The sequence below is a fragment of the Trichechus manatus genome, unplaced genomic scaffold, assembly GCF_000243295.1.
Source record: "Trichechus manatus latirostris isolate Lorelei unplaced genomic scaffold, TriManLat1.0 scaffold00087, whole genome shotgun sequence".
Classification (NCBI taxonomy): domain Eukaryota; kingdom Metazoa; phylum Chordata; class Mammalia; order Sirenia; family Trichechidae; genus Trichechus; species Trichechus manatus.
Window position 1 is genome coordinate 565,604 of NW_004444023.1, and position 17,805 is coordinate 583,408.

Consider the following 17,805-nt stretch of genomic DNA (forward strand, 5'->3'; position numbering starts at 1 on the left):
CCCCGCGGTCTCCCCCCACCTCCGCCCCGCGGTCTCCCCCCACTCTGCCCCGCGGTCTCCCCTCCCTCCGCCCCGCGGTCTCCCCTCTCTCTCTCTCCATCCTCTGTCTCTCAGGGTCCTTTTCTCTGCCACCCCCCCCCCCACCTCGTTCTCCGTGGCTCCACTGTTTCATTTCCATCAGGGCCCCCTTTTAGGGTGGCAGCCCCAGCTGTCACCAAAGGAGGACAGCCCTGTCAGAGGTACCCCTGCATCTCCCCTCCCAGACCCTCTGCTTCCTGCTCAGTGTCTGTCTGTCCGTCTCTGCTCACATCTCTCTCGGCCAGTCAGCCCTGGCCTCGCTATGTTTATTTGTAATATCGACAACCAGACACCCACTTAGTAAACACTCACTGTCTCCCAGGAGCTGCTATTCATCCTGTTGAATGCTCACAACTTTAGAGTTAAGGAGTTCCACCCTCACCTGACAAACAAGGAAACTGAGGCCCCGGCAGGCAGTGTTTCAGTGCCCCATGCGACCCCCCCACCTCCAGGCCCCTCTGGGGTGTCTGCCTGGGCCTCCCTGCCCGCTGCTCTCAGGGCCACCCCGTCCCTGCACCCCAGGCACTCACCTCAAAGAGACCCTGCCGCTTGCTCAGGCTGCCCCCCTCCAGGCTCCAGAAGTAGATGTGAGATTTGCCGCAGGTGATGAGCACGGTGGGGTCCGTTGGGTGGAAGGTGGCCACCAGCACAGCCTCATTGGAGCACTTCGCGGGTGGGAGAGACTCTAAATGAAGATCTCAAAGCCACCAGGGCCACTACACCCAGCCCACACAGGATGGCCCTATACAGCTGTGTGGGCTGTGCACTGGTACATCCTACTACTCCCACCCTTCCTATGTAGGCAAATCAGAGAACCGAAGGCAGGACCACCAGTAATGCATTATCATCTTCTTCATTGCCAGACACTTCTAGAGCCCCTGCTCTGGGCCGACTGCCGTGCTAAGCACTTTACGGTCATGAACACGTGTAATCCTCACAACGGGAGGCAAGGCCCATTTAAAAAAAGACAAAACAGTTGCCACTGTGTCAATTCTGACTCGTGACAACTCAATGTGTGTCAGAATAGAACTGCGCTCCATAGCGTTTTCAATGGCTAATTTTTCAGAAGTACATAGCCAGGCCTTTCTTCCAAGGTGCCTCTGGGTGGACTCAAACCTCCGACCTTCTGGTTTGCAGCTAAGCCTGTTAACTGTTTGCACCACCCAGGGACTCCAAGGCCCATTACTGCCCTCCTCTTACAAATGAAGAAGCTGAGGCTCAGAGAGGCAAAGTCACTTCCCTAAAACCACACACCCAGATAAGAGTCACGTTCAGAATTGAATTCACCCCCGTCTGACTCCAGACCCCAGCCTCTCAACCACTCCCCCTTCCCCAAGCAGTGCGCCCAGATCTAGAAACTAGGTCTCCTGCCCCCATCCCAGGCCGTAAAATAGGCCACCAGCCCAAAGAGGCAAGTCAAGGTTTGTCTCGGATGCCACAGGAATGTAGAGTTAGCAGCTGCCTTGTACTGAGCCTTCTGCTGGGCCTGCTCTACCCATCCCCCATCCCCAACATCCTCACCAAGGCCCCATGAAGAAGGTGCTACATAATCCCATTTTTCAAATGAGACAACTGAAGCTCAGAGAGGGTAAGCCATTGCCCAAAGTCACACAGCGAGATAATGTAGTTCATAAAGTTATGTTCTACATCCCAGTTTGGTGAGTAGTGTCTTGGGTCTTAAAAAGCTTACGAGCAGCCATCTAAGACACAATTATGGGTCTCTACTCCTCTGGAGGAAACTCTGGTGGCGTAGTGTTTAAGAGCTATGGCTGCTAACCAAAAAGTTGGCAGTTCAAATCCACCAGGCACTCCTTGGAAACCCTGTGGGGCAGTTCTACGCTGTCCTATAGGGTCGCTATGAGTCGGAATTGACTCCACGGCAACGGGTTTGGTTTTTGTTTTTTTACTCATCTGGAGCAAAAGAGAAGAAGGAAACCAAAGATTCAAAGAAGAAACTAGTCTACAGGACTAACTGCCTACATGAACCACGGCCTCATCTAACCTGAGACCAGAACTAGATGGTGCTCAGCTACCACTACTGACCGTTCCAATCAGAGCCACAACAGATGGACCCTGACAGAATGGGAGAAAAACATAGAACAGAACCTCAAATGCCTAAACAAAAAAAAACAGACCTACTGGACTGGTTGAGACCGGAGGACTCCTGGAGACCACTGCCCCGAGATACTCCTCAAACGCTGAAGTGAAACGAACCCCTGAGGTCACTTCGCAGCTAAATAACAAATTAGCTCAAAAAATGAGTGTCACCTCTAAGTACTGTGCTCCTTTAAAAAAAATCACCTACACGAAACCAACTGATCAACAATTACTCTAAAACAAAGACGAGAATGTAAGGGGGCAGGGGAACTAGATTAATGGAAATACAACAACCAGAATGGAAATAATGAGAATGTTCAAGCATTGTGAAGAATGTAACCAATGTCACTGGACAACTTGTGTAGAAATTGTTGAGTGGGAACCTAAACTGCCTGGTAAAACTTCACTGAAAGCAAAATAAATTTTTTTTTTTTTTTTAAAGTCATAGGGCCAGCAAATGGCAAAAGCCAGGAGTAGAACCCAGGTCTGTCTGCTTCCAGACTCCTAACCACTGAGACTGGGCAAGTCCCACAGGGGCACCCCAGGGAGACGGAACGAGAACAGTGACCCTACCTTGACATCAACCACCTTGACCTCCTTGGCCCAGTCCCACACAGACAGCATGTGGTCATTGGATTCGTCCACTGCACAGAGCAGGTTGCCCCCATTCTATAAAAGAGGAGATGAGGGGAGGGGTCAAGGGGGTCAGGGTTGGTCCCCCCACCATCACACCACCCAGCGCTTTAAACGCTCTGAAACATGTTCAAATACACTCCCATTCAGATACTAGAAAACCATTTGAGAAGGTTTTTATAATTTTCCTTTTGCAATAATTCCTCCACAGAAACTCATCTAATTTACCCTCTGCCATCATTCAGAGTTAGGAATTCTAGCTGTGTGACCATCTAACCTCCATGTTAATATGAAATGAAGCTTTTACGTATCTGTAATCAAGCAAAACATTTCGTATAACACTGACTTTTTTTGTATTGTCATTAGGTGCCATTGAGTTGATTCCGACTCATGGTGACCCCATGTGACAGAGGAGAACTGTCCCTCCCGTAGGGTCTTCTAGGCTGTAATCTTTACAGGAGCAGATTGCCAGGTCTTGGTCCCTCAGAGCTGCTGGGTGGGTTCAAACTGCCAACCTTTCGGTTAGCGGCTGAGCTTTTAACCACTGCACCACCAGGGCTCCTTGATTTTTTTAATACCTTTAGTTAAATTTAGGTTAATTTTGATTTTGCAGGGTTTTCGGGTTTTTCCCCCCAAGCTCTTAAATGTCTCCTTTAGGCTTCAGGAAACCTCTGGGGCCCTAATTCAGTACTTCTTAAACTGTCGGTGGGAAAAGACCAATCCATCACAGACCAGTACTTTTGTAAAATGTGACAATAAAAAAAGGCATACAGCATCAATTACAACCCCACAAATCTCACATGCAGATGTTGCCACAATGTCAAATTGCCCTACTAAAGGTTTAATCTCATTTTCTGTATGTATCTACAACAAGCAAACACTGAGGTGTTGGGGCAAATGAGGACGAACGCCCCCCACACCCAACAACGGCTAACAGGGCAGGCTGTGACGTCACAAACATGAGAGAGCGGTCCCGGAGGGCCTGGATTCTACCAATAGGCGTGGCCTGTATCTATGACATCACGTGGAGGCGGGGCCTCGAGCTCCAGTTCAGCGGAGGGCACACGACTTACAGATTTGGAGAAGCCCACACAGCACACGGCTCTGTCAAACACCCCCAGGCCTAGCAGGTGTAAGGTGGAGAGGGAAACTGAGTCCCAGATGCGCACATGGGGCGGCAGCGGCTGCAGGAAAGAAAGATGCCTGTTACCTGGCGGAGGCGAAGGAGGGGAACCTAGCTCCTTACCCCAAACCACTGCCCCCCGCCGCCCCGCCCAGTCTCCCGGCCCTGCCCCCTCTTTTTCTGCTTGCACCCTTCCACTCCATTACCTTCCCCTCCTTAGTGGTGCCCGCCATCTGTCCGGTGGCAATGGTGACCATATCCGGGTGGACAGCCATGCTGGCGGGAGAGGGGGCAGATGGAGAGTGTTCAGCAGGAGGGAGGACTCTTGAGGTCCAAGACCCCTCCCACAGCAGGTGGCACTCACGCGGCTAGGTTATTCATGCCACAAGGTGGTTTATTGAGTTATTTAGTCAATAGTCATTAAGTTAGTTCTTCAGTTCCCAGTAAGAGGATATCCTCTGGGTAGTCCAGCTAGCGGCCAGACCCAGGCCTGGGGCGACTAATCCAAATGCCTGCAGGGCCTAGGCCAGGAGCAGGAAGCCATTTAAAGGGGCTGCTACCAAAATGTAAAACTTAAAAAAAAAAAAAAAAAAAATTATTTTAATTAAAAAAATAAAGGGGCTGCTGCCACCACTCCAACTCACTGTCTGGAGTGCCCGCTCAGAGTTTTCAAAAAAAGAAAAATTCACCAACATTCGAAATATTAACAATATACTGCGTTGTTTTTTTTTCTGAGTTCGGCCTGAAATTAAGCAAAGGTATGGCCCCACCCCTCCACTGTGGTGATGTGGAAACAGGTCTAGTCGGGGCCCTGAGCTAGAGCTCTCTCAGGTCCCCTCCCTAGGGTGGGGTCCCCAGCTGGCAGGGCTGAGCCAGGCCTCACCATTTGATGTCATCGTTGTGGCCGAGGTAGTGGCGCTGCCTCTGCTCCTCCACGCTGTACAACACGGCCACAGAGGCTACAAAGTACACTATCTCCCCCGTGGGCAGCAGGTAAAGGTTGGCCCGGCAGTCTCGGCCTCGGTACCCATAGCTGGAGCCGCCCAGGGGCTGGTTAAGGAGCCTGTTTGGCAATGCACCAGGACTTCCAGGCTGGCTGACTACCTGATTCAACGATGTCATCGGAATTAGGTCTCCCTGCTCCCACTCTTAAGGAGCCCCAGTGGCACAGTGGTTAAATGCTTGGCTGCTAACGAAAGGTGGGTGGTTGGAACCCACCAGCAGCTACAGGGAAGAAAGATGTGGCAGTCTGCTTCTGTAAAGATTTACAGCCTACTGGGGCTGGGTCCTGGGGACCATAGTTTCAGGGGACATCTAGGTCAACTGACGTAACATAGTTTATAAAGAAAACATTCTACATCCTGCTTTGGTGAGTGGCATCTGGGGTCTTAAAAGCTTGCAAGCAGCCACCTAAGATAAATCAATTGGCCCCATCCCACTCACTGCAAAGGAAAACCAAAGACACACAGAAAATACTAGCCCAAAGGACTAAAGGACCAAATTAACCAGAGATTCCATCAGCCTGAGATCAGAAGGACCAGATGGTGCCCGACTACCACCAATGCCCGCCCTAACAGGCAACACAACACACAGTCCCGGACAGAGCAGGAGAAAAATGTAGAACAGAACTCAAATTCACATAAAAAGACCAGACTTAATGGTCTGACAGCCTAGAGGAACCCCCAAAACTATGGACCCCAGATGTGCTGTTAACCCAGAACTGAAATCATTCCCAAAGCCCACTCTTCAGACAAAGATTAGACAGGACTATAAAACAAAAAATAATACAGTGAGAAATGTGCTTCTTAGTTCATCAGATACACGAGACCAAATGGGTAGCTCCTGTCCAAAAGCAGGATGCGAAGGTAAGAATGTATAGGAACTGGTCGAATGGACACAGGGAATCGGGATGGAAAGGAGGAGCGTGCTGTCCCATTGTGGGGATTGCAGCTAATGTCACAAAACAATATGTGTATAAATTTTTGAATGAGAAATTAACTTGAGCTGTAAACTTTCAACGAAAGCAGAATTTAAAAAAAGAAGAAGAAGAAAAGATTTACAGCCTAGAAAACGCTATGGGGCAGTTCTATTCTGTCCTAAAGTGGTGCTGAGTAGGAATCCATTGGACAGAAATGGGTTTGGTTTTTTGGCTTGGCTGCCCCCCTTATCCCCTGTAGGGAGTTGAATAGTGGACCCTCAAAATATGTCTGCATCTTAACTCCCGAAATCTGTGAATGTGACCCTTATTTGGAAAAAGGGTCTTTGAAGATGTAATTAAGTTAAGGATCTCAAAATGAGGTCATCTTGGATTATTATCCAAACCCCCAAAAAAACCCATTCCGACTCATAGCGACCCTATAGGACAGAGTAGAACTGCCCCATAGGGTTTCCAAGGAACAGCTGGTGGATTTGAACTAATGACCTTTTGGTTAGCAGCCAAATGCTTAACCACTGGGTCACCAGTGCTCCGATTGTATCCAGGTGGGACCTAAATTCAGTGGTAAGTATCCAAATAAGAGACAGAAAAGACGACATAGACACAGAAGAGAAGGCCATGCTTCGTGAGTCTATCCAGTCAATCGGCCTGACATTGTTTTAAGTTTCTGTTCTATCTCCTAGTTCAGTGACTAGTGCCTGGGGTTTTTAAAGCTTGCTAGTGGCCACCCATTGCATTGGGCAAATCTGCTGCAAAAAACCTCTTTAAAGTGTGAAAAAGCAAAGATGTCACCTCGAAGACTAAGATGCACCTGACCCAAGCCATGGTGTTTTCAATTGCCTCATATGCATGTGAAAGCTGAACAATGAATAAGGAAGACCGAAGAATAATTGATGCCTTTGAATTGTGGTGTTGGTGAAGAATATTGAATATACCATGCACTGCCAAAAGAACAAACAAATCTGTCTTAGAAGAAGTACAGCCAGAATGCTCCTTAGAAGCAAGGATGGTGAGATTTCGTCTCACACACTTTGGACATGTTATCAGGAGGGATCAGTCCCTGGAGAAGGACATCATGCTTGGTAAAGTAGAGGGTCAGTGAAAAATCGGAAGACCCTCAACAAGATGGACTGACGCAGTGGCTGCAACAATGGGCTCAAGCATAACAACAATCGCAAGGAGGCGCAGTACCGGGCAGTGTTTCATTCTGTTGTACATAGGGTCACTGCAAGTCGGAATTGACTTGACAGCACCTAACAATGACAGTGGCCACCCAAGATACGATAATTGGTATCTATACAACTGGAACAGCAGAAGAAGAAAAAGACCCAGGAATTGGAGAAGGAATTGGACTGCAGGTTTAACAGCCTCCATAAACTGCTACCTCCACTACCATGAGACCAGAAGAAATGGATGGTGCCTGGCTACCATTACTGAACGTTTTGATCAAGGACCCAACAAATGGATCCTGATCAAAAGGAGGGTAAACGTGGAACAGAACTTCAAACTCATATAGAAACCAGACTTACTGGCCGCATTGAGACTGGGGGAACCCTCTAAACTAATGCCCGGAAATAATCTTTAAACTTTGAACCAAAACTATCCCGTGAAGCCACTGTTAACCTAAACAACAGTTTAGCCCAATTAATAAAAAATGTTTGCCCTTAGCATAGCGCTCATAAAGAATTATCCATATGAGCTTAATCTGACAACAGTTTATCTAAAACACAGATGAGAACTTTAAGAGGCAGAGAGCCTAAATTAATAGTGATGAAACAATATGGGTAGAGATAGTGATAATGGTGACACAATGTGAAGTATGTAACCAATGTTATTGAACTGTGCTTGTAGAAATTGTGAATAGACATACAGTCATGGGCCACATAACATCCATTCAGGCAATGTCCAACCACATATACGTCTGGTGGCCCCATAAGGTTATAATAGAGTTCAGAAATCCTGACTGGAGAACAGGACGTAGTGGACATACCCAGACGCAGGGGACGTAGTGAATGCAACAGCCTCCCGCATGCAACACATGTATACCATGTGTCTTGTATACAAAGCAATTGTGCTGCCAGGCATATAGTGGTACAGTATATAGATGACCTATAACATGTCTTGACAGTCACAATGAACGCCTATGTTACTGCCTTCTGTATGTACTATACTGTACTTTCTATCGTTATTTTAATATGAACTTTCCCTACTTACAAATAAAAAGTTTACCGTTTAACAGTATATGCTGCCTATGTCTCATAGGCAGCAGCATTCAATCTCATGTATCATGTGTCTCTTGAGTGTTGTAGCATTATCTGTTTAATTTTCTTTTGAAAATATTACCGTGAAGTGCATCATGGCTCCCAAATGCAGCAAAACCAGTGCTTGTGATAGCAGAAGCAAGAGGCAAAGGAGAAGCATCGATTTGGAAGTGAAACAAAAGGTATCCAATATAGCTTTGCTAAGTATATAATATGGTGTTCGCACAACGTCCAAATCACATAACATTCTACTTCACAGAACATACTGTGGACATTAAACTACGTATGGCTGTATATTAAAAAAAAAAAAGAAGCAGCCCATGTGAGGATGGAGGCAGAAATTGGAGGGATGTGGATGTAAGTCCAGAAACACTAAAGGTTGCCGGCAGTCACCAGAAGCTAGGAGACAAGCATTCAACTAATTCTTCCCCAGAGCCTCTGGAGGGATTGTGGGCCTGCCAACACCTTGATTTTGGACTTCTGGCCTCCAAAACTGTCAGAGGATAAATTTTTGCTGTTTTCAGCCACCCAGTTTATAGTAATTGTTACAGGGGCCACAGCAAACAAATAGACTCTCCATAGCCCTCAGAACAGCCAGAAAAATCCCATTAAAACCTGTTACCACCTAAGTCAACTCATCTCCATCCAGCGCCAGCCACACTAGCCTCCACCATCCTCCATGTTCTCACCTCAGCGCCTTCGCACTTGCTGTTCCTTCTACCTGAATGCTCTTCCCTCTGATCACTCCATGGCTCGCTCACCTCCTTCAGGTTTCTGCTCAACTGTCAGCTATTTAAAACTGCAAACCCACTGCCACTGTCCCCCATCCCTGCTTTATACTCCTCCAATGCACTTAACAGCAGCCAACATGCTATCAACTTAACTTATCTTGGTGACTATCAGTTTCCTCCACTAGAGAGTCAACTCCAGGTGGGCAGGGATTTTTAACCATTTTGTTCAGGGTCTGGTATACAGCAGATACTGAGTTCAATACCTGTTGAAGGAAAGGCTGTCCCTCCTCTGCTCAGAACTTTCTATGGCTCCCCAGTGCTCCTAGGAGGAAGTCTAAGCTCCTCCCACTGGCCTAATGATCCTGCCCCCTTCCTAGCCTTAGTCAGGCTCCTGCCTGCTCTTTCTCTCTGATCTCAGAGTTCCTCAAAACGTCCAGATCATTACTGCTACCCTAGGCCTTGGCAAGAACCTCTTCCTTTGCATAATACACTCCACCCGCCACCCTTTTCAGTTATCACCTCCTCAGAGCAGCCCTCGGACTCACTTCCTCCATGGTACTTATCCCATTCAGTAATTATCTAGTTTATCTGTTAACTGTCCATATGCCTCAATTAGACTGTGCGGTTCATGATAGCTGAGACTGGGATGTTTTGTTCACTTCTGTGTCTCCTCCAGGAAGCCCTCCTTGATGCCCCGGCTGGGTAAGCTACCCCCTCAGAACTCGCCCAGCCTCCTGGGATCCACCATCTCAGCCCTGCCTACTCTGCGCCATCACTGGGGACAGGTATGTATGTGTTCCCACTGGACTGTGAACCCCATGAGGGCAGGGTCAAGGCTGTCAAGGTCATTGCTGTGTCCCCAGCCCTCCACCCCAGTAGATGTTCCGAAAAGATTTGCATGTCATTGTGAATATCTCAACCCCACAGAAACTGCTCTACCCTTCCGCCATTTTAGAGACGAGGGGAACTGAGGTCCACAACGATTTTTGTAGTCTCAGCTGCCTCTGATTTGATGCTTATCAAGCCCAGCCTGGCACAACAGCTTGGCCTGTTTCCCAGAATATTTCCAGCTGCCGACTCTGGGCTTGCAGAAGGCCAGGCCTTTCACTAACTTCCCTGTCTCCTCCAGAGCAGTCACCAAGGCCCAGAGAGAGACGCAAGCAGGGACTGGGACCTTGGGTTGCTGACTTGAAGCCCACTGGGCTCTTTCGAAAAAGCTTGGGACCCAGAGCCAGAGGTTCTTGCCTCAGATCTGCTCCAGCTCCCTAGGACAGGGCCCAGTCCACTCTCTTGGTCTCAGTTTCCTCATCTGGAAAGTGGGGGTAATTGCCAACCCGCTAAAGAGAGCTCTCAAAAGATGCTCGTTGTGAAAATATATTCTCAATTCTATGAAAGAGAAGGATTGTATTATTCAACGTACTCATACACAAAAGAGCTTAGAACAGTGCCTGACTTATAGAAAGTGCTCGATAAAGATTGTTGTTGTTAGCGGCCATTGGGTCAGCCCCTGACTCATAGCAACCCCATGTGTTATAGAGCAGAATTGCTCCATAAGGTTTTCTTTGCTGTAATCTTTATGGAAGCAGTTTGCCAGGCTTTGCCTTTGCAGAGCCACTGGCTGGGTTTGAACTGCCAACCTTAGGTTAGCAGCTGTTCCCAAACCACTTGTACCACCCAGGCTCCTTCCACAAAGATTACTTATTTTATCAGTTCCTGTTTATGGGCACATATTATAAGCTCAGCACCTTTACACATTATCGCATAATCCTATGGGTCTGAGATCCTGAAAGCCATTTTTCAGAAGAGGGAACTGAGGCTCAGAGAGGCAAAGTGACTTCTCCAGGGTCACACAGCCAGCCAGAGGCTAGGCTGGGGCCCAAAGTCACTTCTGTCAGTCTCTAAAGCCAGAGCTCTTACCAATTACTAACTTCTTGGCACAGTGGTTAAGAACTCGGCTGCTAACCAAAAGGCTGGCAGTTCAAATCCACCAGCCACTCCTTGGAAGCCCTATGGGGCAGTTCTACTCTGTCCTATAAGGTCACGATAAGTTGGAATCAACTCGACAGCAACAGGTTTGGTTTTTTTGGTTTCTGTTTCTCAAATACACTAAGCTCACTCCAGCCAAGGACCCTTGCACCTGCTGTGCCCTGTGCCTAGAACACATTCCTTCCAGTTCTTTCCATGCCATTCCTAACTGTTTAGTTCTCAGCTCAAATGTTCCCTCCTCAGAGAAGCCCGGCTACTCTCCTCACGTGACCTTAAAATTCCTGTCTTCCCAGTGTTTGCCAGTAACTGAAATTATCTTGTTGATTTAATCACAGGCTTCTGTGTTACCATCTGACTCCCCGTTCTAGAAGGTAAGCTCCATGAAGAACACAGCTTGCACCCAGAAGAGAATCTGACATATGGAAGGCGTTCAGTAAACATGTACTGCATTAACGAACCATAAAAGGTCATTTTGGCCAATCTGCTTTCCTCTGCTCTCTTCAGAGCCAGGGTCTTCCTGGCCCCTCAGCTACAGAGGCCTGGAAGTCCTGCCTCAGTACAGAGTCCCTCCCTCCTGCAGCCCCACACTGAAGTGCTTCTGTCCTCCTGACTTAGGGGGTTTTTGTTGTTCGGTGCCGTCAAGTCGATTTTTCGGCTCAGCGACTCCATGTTAAAAACTAAAACTGCCGCACAGGTCTTCCTAGGCTGTGGACTCTTTACCGGAGCAGATCACCAGATCCTTCTCCCTCAGAGCAGCTGGGTGGGTTCTAACCGCCAACCTTTCGGTTAGCGGCTGAGCACTTAACCCTGTGCCACTAGGGCTCCTTACTTGGGGCGGGGGGAGGGGGGCGGGAACCAAAAAAACCAAACCAGCTGCTGTCCAGTCAATTCCGACTCATAGCTACCCTATAGGACAGGGCAGAACTGCCCCATAGGGCTTCCAAAGCTGTAATTTTTATAGAAGCAGACTGCCACATCTTTCCCCGCCGGAGCCGCTGGTGGGTTCGAACAGCCTACGACCTTTCGGGTTAACAGCCAAGCACTTAACTCTTCCATCACCAGGGCTCCTTACTTGGTGGGGGGGGGGAGGGGCAGAGAGGGATTAAAACAAAAGGATACACCCAGTCCAGCTTGAGCCGGCAGGCAGGCAGCTCTGAGCGCGTGTCCAGGCTGTAGGTGGGCGCCAGCTCGTCAGGAATCAGCATGGGCACAGGGCGGCCCCTCAGGAACATTTTCACGGAGCCCTCCTCTGCCGGGACACCCCCAGAATTCAGGCGCAGACATCAGCCCCCATCCCCATTCCCTCTCCCCTTCAGGCTGCACCTTTTTTTTTTTTCTAAACAGGTGGGGAAACTGAGGCCAGAGAGGCCAAGACCCGGTAGCCAGGTCTCTGGATCTCCAGCTCCCGTGCTCAACCCAGCAGGCCCCCAACTGAGCCCCTCCCCCTCTCCCCACTCACCCAGGCTGAAGATAACTTCTTTGGTTTTGCTGCCAGGAAAGGCCAAAAAAAAGAAAAGAAAAAAAGTGACTTAGGGGACGGGACTGAAAAGAGGAGAAACCACTCCCCACCCCCACCCCCAGCGTTTCCCCGAGGTTTCCGATGAAGCTTGGGACCGCGGAAGGAGCGGGAGCGGAGCGCTGGCTCTCTGCAGGCCGTGTGCTTTGCTCGGTTGAGCGTGCAGAGCCTAAGACACAGGCCCAGAGAGGCAGTGATCGCCCAAGATCACACAGCACGAAGTGGTAGGGACACGATCCTGCAAAAGAAGAGTCACCAGGGACCCCTCCCTCCTAATAGGCACGACGGGCCCCCCTCTGCGCTCCCCACCCCCAACCCCCCAGCGCCCCAAACTAAGCAGCAAGGGACGAGGTGAAGGTTTAAGGGAAGGGGCGTGTCTCTACATTCTCGCCGTCAGCGGAAAAGGGTGAACTCTCGCCGGCCTGGGTCTCTGGAGAGAGGGAGACCTGGGGTGCAGGCCCCGGGAGTAAGGGGAAGTGGGGGGGGTCTGCGAAAGGGTCTCACCCAGGTCCAAAGCTACTCATGGCGGCGGCTGGCGGAGCTTCGGGGCCGGGGGTGGAGCTGGGATCGGCTCCGCCGCTTCCGGCCCTGGGAGGCGCCGCGCCGCCCACCCGGGCCGGGTCTCCGTGGCCAAACCCGGGAGCGGATGGGTCATACCCGGTCCCACATCCCAGGCTATGGGATCCTGATACCAGGCTCTTTTGAGGGAGCATGGTGGTTGAGAGCACGGCCTCAGGAGTGCACCTGCCTCAGTTAAAATCTCAGTTCTGCCACTTCCAAGCTGTGTGGACAAGTTGCCCACCCCCTCCCTGCCTCAGTTTCCTCATTTTAAAAATGGTAAGATTATCTACCTCCTGGGTAGATTGCTGCGAGGATTAAATTGATTAAGGCATGTAATGTGCCTAGAGTAGTCCCTGGCACATAGCACTATATATATGTTTGCTTTTATTTTAGAGGAGTTGCAAAGCGTGGTTTTCGACCCTGGACCTCCTTACTCCCGCCCAGTCGCCAAGCCCTGACCACGCCCATTGCATCAGGTCTCCACCCTTACGTTTTGACTCCGCCCAGACGTTTAGTATGGCCCCGCCTCCGGGTAGTTGACCACGCCCAACATTCTGATCACATCCAACTCCTCCTTCTGACCTTGCCCCTGAGTTGGGTCTCTCTCCGTAGTTGACCGCTCCCTTCGGCCCCCGCCCCTGCTCTGGCCCCACTAGCCACTCTGACCACGTCCATTTTCACGTGGCACAGTTCCCGGTTGAGACGGCTCTCCCTTATGAGATTTGACCAAGCTTACCAATGGCCCCACCCAACCTTCAAACTGGGCCCGTTTCTGCCCGGCAGGGCACCTGCGATTGGACACGCCCCCATCTGGTCTCAGCTTCCATGACCACCACCCAAGGGCTGATTATCCAATGGGCGAGGTAAGCACGGTGCTTACCTTGTTTACCATATCATCTGTAGTGAACAATTTCACATTTTTTTCACCACATCAAAGATTCTGCTTCTAGGTATGGCTGCCACCTGTCTCTCTCCCAACCCCACAGCACCTTTCTACAGAATCAAAGCCTCTTTTCAAATTTACAATCCCCGACAGGGACGGAAGACCCGGTAAGCAAGGTAAGCACTGGTTTATTTGTGCTTACTAGCTAATCTGTAATGACCAACTTCACAATTTTATCAAAGATGTGGTGAAATCCATGCGAAATTGGTCACTACATATTATTAAGTAAACACAAATCAGCTCGTGTTTACCTTGCTTACTGGGTAATCCGCCCCTGCCCCCACCCCAAGTTCTGATTCTGCCCAGATTAACACCCTGGCCACGCCCTCAAATCCAATCATGCCCCTAGCTATGATTCCCCCTTTTTTGCAGAAACTCCACCGAGCCGTCTGCCTGGACCCACCCCTGCATCAGTGAAGACTTTCCTTTACCTTAATAGCCACGCCCACAAACCTGGCTCCGCCCTGACTTCCACACTGGCTTATCACCCTACTGACCCTGATAGTGCCTTCCGTGTTCTAGTTTTCACCCCCTCAGTATTGGCTCCGCCTTTCCAGGCTGCCCACTTTGACCCTGCCACCTCGAGATTGGTCCCTCCAGGCCTACAGCACTATCCTCGAATTGAGAACTGTCGGACCCAATTCCAGGTCCCATGACATGACCCCGCCCCGTGACAGTTACCCTTCCTTCTTGGCGCTACAATTGCTGCTGGAGGAAGTGGTGCGGCTGCGGGGGTCCTCGCGGCGCACCAAGGCGAGGCGCTCTGGTGACAGATAACGGCGGCCACTGCAAAGAGAGAACACAAAGTTGGGGCGGAGCCTGCAAGGCCGGCTGGAGAGCGCTGCGGACCGGCGAGAACCTGCCGGCACCCTCCGCTGCTGGAGTTTGGGCACATGAGTCCCTCCTTCTCTACGCAAACAGCCTCAGTCACCCACAAGGTCTTGGAGAAGGCTGGGGATCCCAGGTTTCCGTGCCTTACCTGCGCCCAGAGGTCGCCTCCTTCTTGGGGGAGGATGGGGACGTGGCATAGCCGCCCACACGCCGCGGGGGTCCCGAGCCATTGAGTGGCGTCCGGGTGGGAAGGCCTTTTAAGAGGTGACACACTGGAAGGATGGGGTTAGAGGGCGGAGCAGTGTGAGTGCGAGGTCCGGAGCTCGGCCCCTTCCCCTCTCCCCCTTCAGTCTAGAGAGAATACCCGAGGCGGTGGTGCCTAGACGCGGGGGTGCCCGACCCTTGGGGGTGCCACGCGCGCGCAGCGTCGCGCCCTGTTCTTCGCACACCCGCAGACGACGCAGCGCGTCCGCCAGCGCCGCTTTTAGGACCGCCAACTCATCTTCCTGCAGCTGCAGCCGCTGCTCCAGTGCCGACACGCGGTCGTCCACCTCCATGCCGCTCGTCCCCGACAAATTGTCATCTGGAAGGCGGGGGAGCTCTGGCTACAGGGAGGACCCAGGAGCTCCAACGCCGGGGGCGTCCCTCCACCTGACCCAGGTCCATGCTGGGGGGCCAGCCACACCCCCTTCCTCTCCAGCAACCCGGGGCTGGGACGCTTGGAGATCAGCCAAGGAAGAGGGCCCCAAGGGGAAGGAAATCCCCACCGCTCTCCAGTCCTTGCCCCACACGACTCTCTCAGTCGCAGCGCCCTACCCATGTGACCTTGGGGAAGTCCCTTCCTTCTAAGATTCAGTGATTCCAGGAGCAAGTCGAAGAATCCTTGATCTGGGTTTACGATTCTGTGACTAAGATGCTAAATATGTATGAGTGATACTAAGATTTGAGAGCTGACACCAACCCACTTCAAGTGACACTGACGTTTTAGAATTTGTCCCCAGCGTTCTCTGACAAATATCAATATTCTCTGACGGCTACTGTTTCTAAGACTTTCCAACTCATAAGATTCTCCGCAGCCCCTCGTCTTCTCACCAAGGGGTTCGACCCCAGAGCCAACCGCAAGGGCGGAACTTCTGCGACCCCTAGCGGCAGACTTGGGACATGCAGGCAGCGCATCACAGACCCAGGAGACCCAAGGAAAGGAAATGCTGACAGGGGTCTGATACTCAAACTCTCTTGCCTAGCCGGGGTTTGCCACCTCTGTCTTCCCTCTTGATTTCGCTTCTGTACCCCGCGCTTCGGATACAGCTTTCCCGCTCCTCTCCACCTCATGGGTGCAGCCAAAATGATTCCCGCACTTCGCCCCACTCCCCTCCTGCATTTTCCCGAGTGGGACCGGGGGAGGACAAAGGTACCCCCCTCCCCCGCCCTCTCCCAGACCACTCATACCCAGACTCATGGCTCGCCACAACCGAGGAGGCCCTGGCTCCCAGCCCGGTAGAAGTTAAGAAGGTGTCATAAGCAGGGACAGGGCGTGGAGGTCGCAGCAGCCATCCCGGCTCCGCAGTGCCACCGCCCATCCCTCCCCTCCCTCCCCCGCGGCCCAATCGCCGTCTGGGCTTCGCCCTCCCTGCCCCCACCAGCGCCTCCCAAGTCTGGAGCCTGGACCTGCATTGGAAGGTGGGGGCCTCCCGAAGTCGAAGGGAGAGAACTGCCCGGACTTGGAACTCAGAAGTGGAGGGGATCTCAGGGTTCTGCTGGCATCACAGTTTGCAAAGGGGAAAACTAAGAACAGAGTTGGAGGGGAGTGTGCAGAGACACGCCCGAGATCACATAGCCAATAGGAGGGGGGCCGAAGAGGGTGTCTAATCACTCGGTTGTGGAGAGCCCCTGCTTAAAAAAACCAAACCCCCTGCCGGGGAGTCATTCCGACTTACAGTAACCCTACAGGACAGAGTACAACTGCCCCATGGGGTTTCCAAGTCTGTAAATCTTTAAGGTGGGTGCGAACCGCCGACCTTTCACTTAGCAGCCAAGCACTTCAACCACTGCACCACCAGGGCTCCCCTCCTTACCTATCTTTAATAATCCTACCAAAAAAAGAAATGGGATCTGTTATGGGAGCAAAACTCTTAGCATGCTTCCTGGCTCATACGTGCTCAATGAATCCAGAGTATAATTAACTGTAATTCTTGCACCTAATGCTCCCTGGGGTCTCTAGGTGGCGAAAACAATTTGCTCTGGGCTGCTAAACGAACGGTTTAGCAGTGGTGCCAAAGAAGAAAGGCCTGGCGAGCTGCTTCTATAAACATTACAGCCAAAAAAAAAAAAAACCTATGAAGCAGTTCTACTCTGTAACACACGGGGTCAGCATGAGTTGGACTCAACGGCAAAGGGTTTGGGTTTTTTGTTGTCGTCAAGTCGATTTGGACTCACAGCAACCCCATGCGACAAAGTAGAATTGCTACACAGGGTTTTCTAGGCTATAAGGTCTCTATGAGTTGGAATCAACTGGGGGCTTACGGAATCTTTTAAAAAATCTTTAGGGAAGCAGATCACCAGGTCTTTCTCCCACAGACCCGCTGGGTGGCTTTGAACCACCAGTCTTTTGGTTAATAGCTGAGCACTTAATCGTTGCGCCGCCAGGGGTGGCGGCAGAGGAGGAAGGGGACCAAGGCCCAGACAGGTGAAGTTACTTGTGCAAGGACACACAGTCATTCTAGGGACAGAACCAGTGCTTGAACCTAGGCTGGCCTCCAGACTGTCTTAGGCACCCTGTCATCCTGCCTTTTACAGTAGAGTGGCAAGGAGGATAAAATTCACATTCTGCGTTCTCTGGCACTGGGGTGTGCACATAGGGAGTGAGCCTCCAAACCCAAAGACTGTCCCTTCTCAGTCCCCCCGGGTGAAATGGAGGTGTTCTCACCTTGACCCTTCAGCCCCCACCCAACAGAAGTTAGGTGCATTCTGATACCTTGGCCTACCTCCCCACCCCTCCCCTGAGATGTCCCAAGCCCTCTGCTCCCTCCTGACCATTTCCCCTCCCTCTGCAGCCCTTTTGCCCTGATTCCAACCCCCACCTCCCACTTCCCCTCCCCTTCTCTGCCTC

The 17,805-nt window shown here is 51.1% G+C and overlaps 2 protein-coding genes across 3 annotated transcripts in view; both read right to left on the reverse strand.

The window, feature by feature from the left end:
- The window catches only part of EML2 (EMAP like 2), a 33,604-nt gene extending 18,641 nt beyond the window's left edge, over window positions 1-14,963 (reverse strand). Inside the window, exons 1-9 of one of the 2 annotated variants that reach the window (XM_023736244.1) lie at window positions 14,845-14,963; window positions 14,547-14,651; window positions 12,305-12,333; window positions 11,965-12,094; window positions 4,815-4,964; window positions 4,138-4,207; window positions 3,882-3,992; window positions 2,749-2,844; window positions 609-743 (exon numbers count right to left, since the gene is read on the reverse strand). In XM_023736244.1, coding sequence (XP_023592012.1) covers window positions 609-743; window positions 2,749-2,844; window positions 3,882-3,992; window positions 4,138-4,207; window positions 4,815-4,964; window positions 11,965-12,077 — 675 coding nt within the window. In that variant the 5' untranslated portion in view covers window positions 12,078-12,094; window positions 12,305-12,333; window positions 14,547-14,651; window positions 14,845-14,963. Of the gene's footprint in view, window positions 1-608; window positions 744-2,748; window positions 2,845-3,881; window positions 3,993-4,137; window positions 4,208-4,814; window positions 4,965-11,964; window positions 12,095-12,304; window positions 12,334-12,865; window positions 12,930-14,546; window positions 14,652-14,844 lie in introns of those variants that run through there. The other variant, XM_012557109.2, reaches the window with a different exon arrangement.
- Window positions 14,934-15,343, reverse strand: LOC111821486 (echinoderm microtubule-associated protein-like 1). The gene has a single exon (XM_023736245.1). The coding sequence runs from the start codon at window positions 15,251-15,253 to the stop codon at window positions 14,954-14,956; it is 300 nt and encodes a 99-aa protein (XP_023592013.1). The 5' UTR covers window positions 15,254-15,343; the 3' UTR covers window positions 14,934-14,953.
- Between the last annotated feature and the right edge of the window lie 2,462 nt (window positions 15,344-17,805).

What these genes read in the sequence shown, in the direction of transcription:
- LOC111821486 (XM_023736245.1), bottom strand. Translation starts at nt 15,253, where the DNA reads ATGGAGGTGGACGACCGCGTGTCGGCACTGGAGCAGCGGCTGCAGCTG.